The sequence below is a fragment of the Chionomys nivalis genome, chromosome 2 (genome assembly GCF_950005125.1).
Source record: "Chionomys nivalis chromosome 2, mChiNiv1.1, whole genome shotgun sequence".
NCBI lineage: Eukaryota > Metazoa > Chordata > Mammalia > Rodentia > Cricetidae > Chionomys > Chionomys nivalis.
In genome coordinates, this window is record NC_080087.1 from 136,217,471 (window position 1) to 136,232,482 (window position 15,012).

The 15,012-nt window shown below is 39.9% G+C and overlaps 1 protein-coding gene across 1 annotated transcript in view; it reads right to left on the bottom strand.

Annotated features, from left to right (window-relative positions):
- LOC130869328 (cytochrome P450 20A1) overlaps window positions 1-15,012 on the bottom strand; it is a 62,249-nt gene that overhangs the window by 45,288 nt on the left and 1,949 nt on the right. The window contains 6 exon segments of the mRNA XM_057761314.1: window positions 156-320; window positions 10,316-10,422; window positions 10,425-10,457; window positions 12,059-12,118; window positions 12,121-12,230; window positions 12,906-13,044. Of these exon segments, the coding sequence (XP_057617297.1) occupies window positions 156-320; window positions 10,316-10,422; window positions 10,425-10,457; window positions 12,059-12,118; window positions 12,121-12,230; window positions 12,906-13,044 (614 nt within the window).

The following is a 15,012-nucleotide window of genomic DNA, read 5'->3' on the forward strand; positions in this document are numbered from 1 at the left end:
TATTAATCTTGGGTCAGGACATACATGAGCATATGTGTACAAACTACACATACATGCACGCATACATGCACAAACGCACTTTCTTGAGAGATAAAGTCAGCATTCAACTATGCAATCTGATGAAACAATCCTCTTAAATGTTGCCTTTGACTCACTGTGCCATGAATCTTTTGGAAGAGCATGATTTCCTGTTCATCTTCAAATGTACTACCCAGTACCAATTGTGCGACAGACTTCAAAGCAAATCAAGCACATGCTGGCTCAGGGGTACAGCTGGTTCTCTGTGTAGACAGACATTTATCTAATATCTCTTCGGAAAGCTGGAAAGAACAGAAAGATAATACTTTACTTTCTCTCTCTCTAAATCTTAAGAGGGAGTCGGTAAGATGACACATGCCATTTGCACAACAACTGTGTAGCCAAATTAAACATTCAGATGTCTCAGGTGTATCTCAACCTGTGATTACATTCTTCAGGGTTTGGCCTTAACTTCAGCAAAAGAAAGGATTAATTTCTAAAACAAGACAGAATGACCACAACAATAAACACAGAAAATATAAGCTAAAAACTCAAGATGGAAAAATCTTAAACCTAACGGACATTAAGCAGAACAAAATAGTAATACCTGATTTCAGATAGTAGAGATTTCCTGAAGTACCTGTGACTCAACAACAAACGTGAAGATGGGAAAGTGCTGGACATTGCTCTAAAGAGAGGACCCTCTCGGAGTCTTTGCCATTTTTTCTCTTATATGTTTATCAAACCCTCTGTGAAATAAAAACAGTATGTACTAAAAGACTACAAACTTTAGAGCAAAAATAAATAAATAAATAAATAAACATATAAATAAATAAATAAAAACCAAACCAAAAACCCACCTTGATTTTTACCTTTGATTGTGACCCTGCAAAGCAAAGTCACTCCCAGTAATTTGTCTAACCTAAAGTTCAGAAGTTCCACAGTTAAGCTGGGACAACACCTCCTACCTTGCATGAACCAGTAGAGGCTTTCTGAACTAGTAAAAGCAAAATCTTTATGTTATGTCTCTTTTTCTGTTACCTCTATTAAATTCTATTAAAGTTTCATTCCAGGTTAAGGAATTAGAATTAAGTTTTGTGAGCAAGAGAATAAATATTCAAAATAAAAAGGTTTAGCATTTCTTAGGAATATACCTCCTTAAAGGGAAACTTTTGGAATATAAATTTATCTTTGGGAAAATACAAGAAAGTCCTTAAGAATTCCAAAGTGTCAAACTAATCAATAGAGCCAGTTGACATTTCTTACAAGAACTTTGATGTACTACAATGCAACTTTCAAGCTGACAGTGTAGCTGGGTGTTCGGTCACGTGCCCAGCATGCACTGGGTCCTGGGTTCAACATCCAGCAACACAAAACAGACAGATATGACAGAAACATGAATTCTGTGCCTCCAACAAATCAACTCCCAGACAGCGGTCTCTCTCTAGGAAGATTAAGTGGAGAGCGCTAGAAGCCATTTCTTAGTTTAACACTGTGCACTGTGTGGAGAAGTGTGCAGAAATCTCATGCACTCCCTGTACAGGTGTGAGTCTGAGAAGCAGCCCCCTGGAGCTGCCTGACCCAAGCCCCACCACCACTGACAAGCGAATAGAAGCAGAGCCTGTATGGGGGTTGGTGCTGCAGAGTTTGGGAGAATTTACTAGGAGTTCCAAACACATGCTCCTAAGAGGATGCAACTTACTGAATCAGGGTGTCTATTTGTGTGCATGCTCAGAAAGACCCCAGGAGACACTCAGCTTTCACATCTGGCAAGCATCAACATCTGTACAAGCAGGAAGTAAAAGCTAAGGTTGAATATAAAGAGCTTGGGTAAGTATTTAAACAGAACTCCCAACATAAAGTCAATCTATAATCACGAAAGAGTTTTCTTCTTTTTCTCCCCCCCCCCCAAGACCGGATTTCTCCGTGTTGCCTATGTTCAGCTTTCCTCCTTTTCTTACTGGCGTCAAGTTTGGTGGGTGAATCAACACCCTGACTGGGCACTAAGCTATGGGAACAGATACTTCAGCAGCTGCATTTGACCAAGAACAGACCCCACAACGATAGTTTAGAAAAGACACTAAATGAGAAACAAATAGGAAGCAAATGCAAACTCCCAGGCAGGTGGAGAATCTGACATCAAGAGTTGCCCCATATAAATGTAAAGTGTACAGTTTTAAATTTAAAAAAATTGAGGCACACACACACACACAAAGAAGAAAACGAAGCTCAGGCAGCAGACTAAAGAACAGGCTTTTCTCTTGTGCTTTTTTTCTTTGCTTGTCTTGTCCACTTACGATATGATAGTTTTTGTTTTATCTTACTATAGTTTATCCTGTTACATTTTATTATTACACCTTAGAAGCCTGTTTGTTTTCCAATGAGAGACAGAAAGGGAATGAATCCAGTTGGGAGGGAGGTGGGGAAGAACTGGGAGGAGAAGAAGGAGGGGAACCAAAATCAGGATATATTAAGTGAGAAAAAAAATCTATTCTCAATAAAAGGAAAAATTAGGGTTATATATTCCAAAACATGAAAAGAAAGAATAGACTTTTGTATCAATTAGATTAAATTGTAGACAAAGAACAAAAGGAAACTAGGCTAATGAAGTCTCAGTGAACAATGGCTACCAATTAAAGGACACACTTTAAAGGGTACTACCTAAGAGTTCAGAGCAGAAAAGCACAGGATTAAAAATAAAACTTCATCAGATTGACTCAACAGTAGGTTTGAGCAGACAGACTGGAGCCACCAATGAATGAATTAAATGAACAAATAAAGTCAGAAGAGGGCATGAGGTTCCCTGGAATATGAGTTGCGGCCATTTGTGAGCCATGTGGGTGCTGAGAATTGAAGAACCTGGGTCTTCTGCTAGAACAAGTGCTCTCACTGACTGAGCCCTCTCTCCAACTCCTTGATGAGATCTTTATTGTGCTTATTTGCCATATATTTATATGCTTTTGGTAAAATGTGAGATTTCGTTTAGGCCCATATGGGTCAGCAAACTCGAGGACAGACAAATCAAGGGACAAGACACGCATGAACAATGGCCCAATAAGTATGATTGACCCGGTCTTGACAAAAAGTTCCAGCAAAGTTCAATAGGATCATCTTTTAAACAACTAAACAGGTATGTATGAAAACTAGACCTCAGTATAGCCACACAGCACACAAGGATCAGCTAAAATAGGACACAGGCCTAAAATAATGAGAAAGACATTGAGCTTGTAAAGAGGGAAAGGTACTGAGATTTTTAATGCCAATCATGAAAGAGAAATATCAGCAAATAATAGTTCATTAATGCTGAAAACATTTGCTCTTCCAAGGCAAACAGAAAGGAATCTCACAAAACATGTATCTGACAAGGGACTAGAACACACTGTGTTTTAAAAATTCTTGGACCAGGAGTGCTGGAGAGATGTCTCAGAGGTTAAGAGCATTGACTGTTCTTCCAAAGGTCCTGAGTTCAATTCCCAGCAACTACATGGGGGCTCACAACCATCTGTAATGGGGTCTGGTGCCCTCTTCTGGCCCGCAGGCATACACACAGACAGAATATTGTATACATATTAAATAAATAGATAGATAGATAGATAGATAGATAGATAGATAGATAGATAGATAGATAAATAAATATAAAAAAGCTTTTTTTAGAAAAACAAACAAAAAATAAACAAAAAAAATCTTGGACCAGGTGATAGTGGCACACGCCTTTAATTCCAGCATTTGGGAGGCAGAGGCAGATGGATCTTTGTGAGTCTGAAGCCAGCCTGGTGTAAAGAGAGAGTTCCAGGACATTTAGGGCTACACAGAGAAACCCTGTCTTAAAAACAAACAAACAGAAACCTCTTAGAACTCAGTAACAAATATGAAATAAAATAAGGCAAAGGATCTCACATTTTATCAAAAGCATATAAATACATGGCAAAAAAGCACAATAAAGATCTCATCAAGGAGTTGGAGAGAGGGCTCAGTCAGTGAGAGCACTTGTTCTAGCAGAAGACCCAGGTTCTTCAATTCCCAGCACCCACATGGCTCACAACCGGCCGCAACTCCTGTTCCAGGGAACCTCACGCCCTCTTCTGACCTTCTAGGACACCAGACATGCACACAGTGCCCAGGCACACATGGAAACTAAACACTCATAAGTAAATCTAAAAAAGATCTCAACAATAACTCAGGTTATAGAAAGAAGAGGAAAATCAAGTCACTTGCTTCAGAAAAACTTCCTCTTGAAATGTTGTGTGTACGCGTACATCCATGTTAATGATTTTATTCTGCTCTATTATATAAAGTTACTATCATTTATTTAGTTAATCTCCTACTGAACATTTAAGGCTCTTTCAATTTCTGCTATAAAGTGCTTAAAAGGTAATTTTCTAATCCACTTCTGAATGCATTTAGCTTCTATAAGATGTGAAATAGTTGGATTAAAAGATAATGTGTTTATAAGATTCTTATCAAGTACAAAAATAGATGGAAGACTTTGTGTCACATGATTTTATATAACTCATGTGCAGATAACTTTAGATAAGTCAAGTGACTCACACCTCAAGCTGATAATGGGCAGATGTGGCACTGCAGTGTAATGGAGAATGACCTTTCCTATGGACTATTCTGTGTCAAGTGAACAACCCCATGGAAATACTGGCCAATCTTTCCTATGGACTATTCTGTGTCAAGTGGACAACCCCATGGAAATACTGGCCAATCTTTCCTATGGACTATTCTGTGTCAAGTGGACAACCCCATGGAAATACTGGCCAATCTTTCCTATGGACTATTCTGTGTCAAGTGGACAACCCCATGGAAATACTGGCCAATCTTTCCTATGGACTATTCTGTGTCAAGTGGACAACCCCATGGAAATACTGGCCAATCTTTCCTATGGACTATTCTGTGTCAAGTGGACAACCCCATGGAAATACTGGCCAATCTTTCCTATGGACTATATTGCCTCGGGAAGCTGTGTACCAACTTGAGTTCCTCAGCAGTGTCATAGTTCCAACCTCATGACTATGTACTATAATTTGAAAACTTCTCATTCTTAAAAACAAAATCTCAGCATTGCTTCATTTGACTTAAACTGTTTTTCGATCTTGGCTATTCATGTTCACCTTCACACAGTTGGTGCTCATTCTTTTAACCCTTTCCTATTGGGACTCATTTTGTTCTTCAGGTTGTAGAAGAGCTGTGTCACATAGCCAGTTTTTACATGAACCCCAGGATAACTCACAGCTAAGAGACTAATGTCGAGCCTTCTTTCTTTTAAGTCCCTTACACACAAACTGGGCTGTGATCTATTAATGCATGCCCTTAGTACAGTGGTTCTCAACCTTCCTACTGCTGTGACCCCTTAACACAGTTACTCATACTGTGGTGACCCCCTCAACCATAAAATTATTCTTGTTGCTACTTCATAACAATAATTTTGCTACAATATTGTAATTTTGTCATGAATCATAGCGTAAATATCTGATACGCAGGGTGGCGAAAAGGTCATTTGGCCCTTCGGGGAGTTGTGGCCCACAGATTGAAAACAGACATCTTTTAACTCTGCCATTCAAGTCTATCACATGTGATCAATGTACATTAACAAGAATGACAGTTCTTGATTAATTCCAGTGACCAAGTCACAGGAGAATGTCGATGCTGCAATATTCTGTTACAAATTATCCTCACATAAGTAAATCACATGTATATGATCTGCCAAAACTCAAGAACAAGTCAAGCGGTGGTGGTGCATGCCTTTAATTTCAGCACTTGGGAGGCAGAGGCAGGTGGATCTCAGTGAGTTCAAGGCCAGCCTGGTCCACAGAGTGAGTTCCAGGAGAGGGCCTAAAGTTACCCTGCCTTGAAAAATCAAAAACAAACAAATAACAAAACAAAACAAAACAAAACCTCAAGAACATATGCTATCAATTTTATCATACATCTTCTAAGGATGCAAGAGATAACCTCAAAATAATCAAAGTAAAATACTACAGTAATTTCAACTAACAAAAACCAAATGGCAGAAACATTAACCTTAAACTATACATGGATTATAGTTTAACAGACATGATTCAGAATTCATTTATTTGTTTGTTGAAACAATTTCAACCAGGCATGGTAGCACATGAATTCGAAGCCAGCCTGGTCTACATAACAAGTTCCAGGGCAGCCAAAGATACATAGAGAAACCCTATCTCAAAAAGAAGAAAAGAAAGAAAGAAACACACTCCCATTATACAGTCCAGACTGACCTCAAACTCCCAACCTCCCTGACTCAGTCTCCTCAGTGTGAGTGTGAGGACTGCATGCACCACCATGCCCCGGCCTCCCCAGTACAAGAACTGCATGCACCACCATGCCTTGGCTTCCCCAGTATGAGGACTGCATGCACCACCATGTCTAGCCTCCCGAGTACGAGGACTGCATGCACCACCATGCCTTGGCCTCCCCAGTACAAGAACTGCATGCACCACCATGCCTCAGCCTCCCCAGTACAAGAACTGCATGCACCACCATGTCTCAGCCTCCCGAGTACGAGGACTGCATGCACCACCATGCCTTGGTCTCCCCAGTACGAGGACTGCGTGCACCACCATGCCTTGGTCTCCCCAGTATGAGGACTGCATGCACCACCATGTCTCAGCCTCCTGAGTACGAGGACTGCATGCACCACCATGCCTCGGCCTCAGCAGATGAGATTCTGGAAAGTAAATGAGTTGTTAGAAAAAAAATACAAAATTTCTTTCAAAAATTAAGCAACTATTTAATAATTATTATAAAATTACTAATATTTTGTTTTGTTTAATTTTGTTTTTTCCAATACAGGGTCTCAATATATAGTCCCGGCTGTACTGAAATTCACTCTGTAGACCAGTCTGGCCTTAAGCTCAGAGATCCACCTGTCTCTGTCTTCAGAGTGCTGGGATTAAGGGTGTGTAAAACAATACCTAGCAATTGTTAATATTTCAAGGAAGAGACTTTTAATTCTACCTTGCATTAGGATGTTAATAGTACTAAAGATTATAATAAAATTATCCAAGCACAATCACATGAGAGGAGGACCAAACTACAGAGAGGCAATATAGTCTTGTGGGTAAGACATAAGCCTGGTATGAGATGTCCTGATGGTAAACCGTTTCCTATGATTTATTGTTGCATGACCTTGGGCATACTACTTGGTTTCTTCCTCTTTAAAAAGGGGAAATAATATTATCTACCTATAAAATTTTCAAGGATTAAATGAGTTAATATAACCCATTACCTCAAAACGCTTGGCTATTTGTGCAATTCAATCAGTTGAGTGAATTCTTACGTTCTAAAATCCAGAACTTGTCTCATCAGAACACAGAAAGCTCAGTCATCAGAACACTCGACTCGGATCTGAACCAAAGACACTAAGATGCAGACGATTGCCGTGGTAGCTGAAGGCTGTGGCCCTGATAAACGGTAAAGAAACTGTTCTCACAGTGCACTCATCACTAACATCGCTATCTACTTGCTACTTATCTATTTATTTTTCTGAGGTAGGGCCTCCATAAACTGCCCAGACTGGGATCAAAAGTCTTCCTATGGTTCCCAGTAATATATATTAATATACATAATAACACATGGTGAAATCATGACTTGTTTATATAGCTAGTTTACACATTTTCCATAACAATGACACATTACATTGATAAATTATTTTAACAGGTCAAAGGTGAGTAGATTAGCTTTGGTGGAAAGAAGAATTCTTAGGACTAGGCAAGAAAACACTTTCCTAAAACATGTGAGGCCCCTGGATTAATACCAGCGCTGCAAATGCAGGTAGAGGGGGACAGGAAGAAAGCAAAAGCATTCCTTGAGAATTAAGATCAAGAGAAAGCAAAAATGCTGAGATGGAGAGTTTTGCTGGAGGTGTGAGGAAGGCGGGGAGCTGACAGTTAGGGACTCAGAACATCTGCAGTAGGTCAGGATGAAGGTAAGGGCAGAAAACTGCTCAGTGACACACAGCTCAGCTGAGAGCCTTTGGGGACAGAAAGGAAACGGTTTGTGGTTAGGGCTGAGTATCAAATGTTCCCCCAGAAGGTCCATGTGCAATGCACTATTGAGACTGGACCATGAAGCACTAAATTTATTAGTGGGCTAATGCACTGATAAGTTAATTCATGGACAACTAGGTCAGGATGATCAGAGAAAACTAGGTTGCTGTGGGACAGTCTCAGCTCAGGGTTAGGTCCTGAGATGGGAAGGGGCATTAGCACGAGGAAAGCTTTTGACCACCAGGTGCGTTGTACCCGAGTGGCCCTGATAGCTTGAGCCATCTTTATTTTTCTACCAAGCTTACATCGTTTTATTATTGGCTCCTATTTTTGACTTTTAAGAAATATGTAGTAATCATTATAAAAAGCCCAATTTTCCCCCTTTATGCTTCCCCAAATATACTTTCCCATACCCTATATAACCTTATTCTAGACATAGAGGTCATCATTTTTGTAGGCTTAACTAAATATCCAGTCAGACACATCTCGTGCAGCACTGATGTCAGCTGGCAGGGACTTGTGGTTATAAAATTAAAAAGCAATAGACATGGGTACAATGCTTTAAGGAAAACAATATTCAAATCCAGACAATTCTTTAATGTCTGCAAGATACACTTGTATATCTATATTCTACAAGAGGGTCCCAAGTCTCCATCCCTCTGTAAAAGGCAGACTTTGATATGGCACTCTTCCCATCCCAATGCATCATCCCAATGCACCATCCCATCAGTTTAGGCTCCTGTGTATGGTAAAGATGGATCTCTCCATTCCACATTTTACATTGCATTTTTCCCATCGGGTCCTACTAGGTCCTATCATTGATTCTATATGATTGATGTCCAAGGAACTTGCTCTCAACAGCTGACACCATGTCCATTCCTGAGGCCTTTTCCCTAGTCTGTGTGTGCAGCCCTTCTCTCTTTTCCAGAACTGTGAAGCACGGTTAATGTTCCAAGTTTTTTCATGTGCACCTGTCTCTACTGAGTCAGAAAAGTTCCCAGGATTAGGAGATGAGGTTATTAATTCCAGATAAGAGATTTGAGAAGCATGACACCCCACTGAAACTTAGGGGAAAATATTCAAGAAAGAGCAATTTATTTTTCAGGGAAAAAATATAACTGTTGCATGTGTGGCTGACAAGAGAAAACTAAAGATTGCCCAAAGAATCAGCAAGATAATGACAGAGAAGAGCCGCAAGCGGCACAAATCTTGCAAATTCCTACACTGTCTCATGGACTACTGGTCCTTGCCAAGTGAGAGTCCATTTCCACAGGTGCTCTGCCCCGGGAAACCGAGACTAGGCTGCAGAGCTCCATGTCTGTGAAGGTGCATCTGCCCCACCCCCACCCCTTCTCACCCTCTGCTTCCTTCACAATTTTTCATCACGCTTCTGTCTTGCCACAGGCTGATAAACAGTGGAACCAGCCACCAGACAGAAAAACCATCAACCAAAATACATTCTGCCTCCCTTAAACTGTTTTTCTGGGTACTTTTCCAGAGCAACAAAAATCGACTGCTACAGTATGGATATGTGTCATTGTCCTCAGACTTTATAAATCACCTACAGAACTTCCTGAAGATGCTGGGCTCCCATCCCGCTGACTCAGCATAGCCGGGCAGAGGCCCAGTAATCTGTACTTCAAGGACAGTTTCATGTATGCTCACACCATGCTTAGGCAACCCTGGCTTAAGACTGGCCAAGGAGCCAGGAAAATGGTCCAGCGAGTAGAATCTGAGGATTTAATTTGGAACCCCAGCCATCAATGGTGGCCTACTTTTAATTTCAGGACTCTGGAGGCAGAGACAGGGGTTCTGTATGAAACAAGCTGACTAGTTAGACCAGACAAGTCACCCAGCACCAGCAAATATGCACACTTACCTATAACTACAAATAATAATAATAATAATACAATCTTTAAAAAGTCAGTTTAGAAAAACAGGTACGAGAAGAGTGGCAAACATAAGGTATACTGGTAGTTTAGAGACACCCTGTAAACACTGTTGTCTACACTGCAGACCAAGCACTTACCACCTGGGACACTGTACACACCGTTGTCTACACTGCAGACCAAGCACTTACCACCTGGGACACTGTACACACCATTGTCTACACTGCAGACCAAGCACTTACCACCTGGGACACTACACACTGTTGTCTACACTGCAGACCAAGCACTTACCACCTGGGACACTACGCACTGTTGTCTACACTGCAGACCAAGCATTTACCACCTGAAACACTCTGCACACACCATTGTCTACACTGCAGACCAAGCACTTACCTTTAGCAGGAGAGAAAAGTTATTCTGCAAAGTGGCCATCATGGAATTTCCATAGAGTTTGTTCCTCATATGGTTTTTGCTCACACTCCCACCACCAGATTGAACCTTAATAATGACTTCAACATGGTTTCAAATGAGTCCACTGAAGTAGACAGATTCAGTATTTCTATACTAAAAAAATAATTCAAAAGAAAAATATTCAACAAGAAGACAGAGGTCAGTGAGGTAAAGGGAGACAGCAGAGAGCATGGCAATCTTCTGGCAACACCATTAACAATCTTTTGTAAAAGCAACCGTTCAACAGTCAATGAGAATGGGCAAAATTATCCTGATTCAGAATTCCACTGTGCTTCTCTAATGCCTGCATAAAATGCCTATGGATGGAACTACTTTTTCAAAAGATTTGTTTTATTTTTGGGCCTGGATGTTTTGCTTGAATGTATGTCTGTGAATCACATGCAAGCAAAAGCCATCATAGTGCTCTGCACACTCTAGAATGGGAGCTACGGGCAGTTGTGAGCCTTCATGTGGGTGCTGGTAACTGAACCTGGGTCCTCTGGAAGAGAAACCGGTACTCTTAACCCCTGAGCCACACTCCCTAGAGACACACACACCACACTTTAAAGCAAAATGGATAATTTTGTGGGTTGTTTTCAAGTCTTAGAAATAAAATCAGCTGATCTCACCTTCTCTTTTCTATTCCTTTAGTAGCTGTTTTATTTATTTATTTATTTATTTATTTATTTATTTATTTATTAAAGATTTCTGCCTTCTCCCCAATGGGGATGTTCTATCAGGAACTCACCAAGGCCAGCTGGCCTGGCTCTGAAAAAGCATGGGATAAAACAGGACTCGCTGAACATAGCGGACAATGAGGACTACTGAGAACTCAAGAACAATGGCAATGGGTTTTTGATCCTACTGCACGTACTGGCTTTGTGGGAGCCTAGGCAGTTTGGATGCTCACCTTAGTAGCTGTATTATTTATGTGCAAACACATTACTAAAAACAATTCAAAAAACACAGTAAAATACAAAGAAAGTAAAATCCATCCTAAATCTCAGTTGCTGTACACAATATGGGGAATTGCCAATTTGACTAGATTCCCTGACGGACGAGCCCCAAGAAATGCTACCAGGACGACAAAAGCATGTCTGCACACCTGGCTGTCTGCGTGGACTCTGGGGTCGAGCAAAGGTCTGCAGTCTGTGCATCAAGCACCTGACCAACTGAATCCTCTCCCCAGCTCTGAAGTGCATTTTGATACAAAGAATAAGGAAAGGATTAATTTCTTTCTAAATATCTGCAGTCTTTAGCCTGCTATAAAAATGCTGTTTTTCCAGAGTACCTGTTCATCTAGTAAGTAGTTACCCCTCGACTCCCTCAGTCTAACCCTATCATCATATGAATCTTTAAATCAATCTAGTGTTTTATATTGCACTTGTGACACTATTTCTTTACTAATATCCCTCAAGCTTTCCTAGCTACTCATAAACATCAACCCTTTCAGAAAACTCTGAAACTATTTTCTCTGGCTTCCTCAAAGGAACCCTGAGGTAATTTACAATAGGAATGCATTGCGTGTATTTGTAAATTAAAGATTAAAAATAATTTCATACTATTGCATTAAATGAAATAACCAGGACTTTAGTGCATACCGAACATACAGCACAGAGCCTTCAATCAACCTCAGCCATTCCCACCCTTATTCTCCGAAGGCATGGATCAGCTGAGGAGAAAAACAAGTAACTTATAAGTCTTTGGGGTTGCAGTGCTGCTTGAGTACATCAGTGGTGCCCAAACCACAAGACGCCTCCTAAACCAGAGAGAGGCCACAGGCCTGTATCTTTCATGCAAATTAACCAGGAACTCAGGCAAACTTCCACTGTTCACAATGTCTGGAAGGTTACCACCTCTGATAAAAGACAGATATGTCGTGTAATCAATTTAACTTGAAAAAAATCAGAAAGGCCACAGTTGATGCTGAATTAACAGTGATAATAGATTTAAATTATTAAAAAATCTCAAATTCAATTATATTCACCATCTTGCTGTTTCTGTAATTGCATTTAGCAATCAAATGGATTTTCCTGAGAATTTTGAGAATTCATGACACCAATGAAGAATTACCCAACTGTTCACTCCTACCCTGACAGCCACGCGAATGCTCACAGCCTGACAAAATCCTACGAATACCTTCAAGGGTTGTTTTGTTTTTCTGTCCTGTTTCTATCTTATTTTCAGCTTTCTCTGGATGGGGAAAGGAGGAAGTAGTGACAGATAGCCTTCCTCTCAGACTGTAAAGAAGACTAGATTGTACGCCCAGAGGTAAATTTAAATAATGTAAAAATAATGTAAAATAATGTTTAGGACTGAGGCTGTAGTTCAAAGGCACAGCACTTGCTTAGCAAGCTTGGGGCCTTGGATTCCATCCCCAGCACCAAATTAAAAAAAAAAAAAAGAAAGAAAAGAAAATTCCATGAAAACATAGTTTTGTTTTAATGCTGAAAAAGAAGAGACGATAAAGGAAGAGATTTGGTAAAAAAAAAAAAAAAAAAAAAAAACACAAACAAACAAACAACAACAAAACCTTACTTCTTCAGCTGGTGCAATCCCTGGAATTCCTGCAGGTTGTCAGGAAGCCTGAATGGGGAAAAAAAGAATGGCTATGTAATGAACTGTCACAGATCTGAGAAGCCCTACATGTTTACACATGACATCTCCAGGACCTTAAACAATAACTCTCCAATTCAGCTGAATCCAAGGACTCATTTCCACATTGAAACAAAGCTAATGGGCTCCTGGTATAAGGAAGAATTATTAAAACTACATGATCATCTCATTAGACGTTGAAAAAGCCTTTGACAAAATCCAACCTCCTTCATAATAAAGGTTTTGGAGAGAGCAAGGATACAAGGAACATTTCTCAACATAATAAAGGCAATATGCATTAAGCCAACAGCCAATATCAAACTAAATAGAGAAAAACTCACAGCGATCCCACTGAAATCAGGAACAAGACAAGGTTGTCCACTCTCTCCATATCTAGTCAATATAGTTCTCGAGGTTCTAGCTAGAGCAATAAGACAACAAATGGAGATCAAGGGGATACATATTGAAAAGGAAAAAAGTCAAACTTTCACTATTTGCCGATGATATGATAATATTCATAAGTGACCCCAAACTTCTACCAGAGAACTACTACAGCTGATAAATACCTTTAGTAATGTGGTAGGCTACAAGATTAACAACAACAACAACAAATCAGTAGCCCTCCTATGTACAGATGATAAACGAGATGAGAAAGAGCTCAGATAAACATCATCGCTCACAATAGCCACAAGCAACATAAAATACCTTGGAGGTAACTCTAATCAAACAAGTGGAAGACTTGTAGGACAAGAACTTTAACTCTTTGAAGAATGAAGCTGAAAGGGATATCAGAAAATGGAAATATCTCCCACACTCATGGAAAGATAGGATTAACAGAGTAAAGATGGCAATCTTGCTAAAGCAATCTACAGATTCAATGCAATACCCACCAAAATATCAGCACAATTCTTCACAGACCTCAAAGGAACAATTTTCAATTTCATATGAAGAAACAAAAAATCAGCCAAAACAATTCTGTACAATAAAGGAACATAAGAAGGCATCGCCATCTCTGACTTCAAGCTCTATTATAGAGCTACAGTAACGGAAACAACTTGGTATTGGCATAAAAACAGATAGATGGAATCAAATCAAAGATACTGATATTAACCCACACACCTTTGAACACCTGATTTTTGACAAAGAAGCAAAAAATATAAAATGGAAAAAAGAAAGCATCTTCAACAAATGGTGCTGGCATAACTGGATATCAACATGTAGAATAAGGCAAATAGATCCAAATCTATCGCCATGCACAAAACTCAAGTCCAAATGAATCAAAGACTCAACATAAATCCATCCACACTAAACCTCATAGAAGAGAAAGTGGGAAGTACACTTGAATGCATTGGCACAGGAGATCACTTCCTAAATATAAATAACACCAGTAGCACAGACACTGAGAGTAACAATTAATAAATGGGACCTCCTGAAACTAAGACAGTTTTGTAAAGCAAAGGACATGTTCAAAAAGATCTTCACCAATGCCACATCTGACAAAAGGCTGATCTCCAAAATATACAAAGAACGCAAGAAACTAGACATCAAACTACCAAATAATCCAATTAAAAACTGGAGTACAGATCTAAACAGAAAATTCTCAATAGAAGAATCTCAGATGGCCAAAAGACACTTAAGGAAATACTCAACATCCTTGGTCATCAGGAAAACACAAATCAAAACAACTCTGAGATATCATTTTACACCAATCAGAGTGGCTAAGATCAAAAACACTGGCGGGGTAGTAGTGGTGCACACCTTTATTCCCAGCACTGAGGAGGCAGAGGTAGGAGGATCTCTGTGAGTTCAATGCCAGCCTTGTTTACAAGAGCTAGTTCCAGGGCAGGCAACAAAGCAACACAGAGAAACCCTGTCTTGAAAAACCAAAAGAAATAAAAAAAAAGGAAGATCAAAACCACTGATAATAGTTTATGCTGGAGAAGATGTGGAGTAAGGAGAACACTTCTCCACTGCTGGTGGGAGTGTAAACTTGTATAGTCACTTTGGAAATCAGTATGGCAGTTTCGCAGAAAATTAGGACTCAG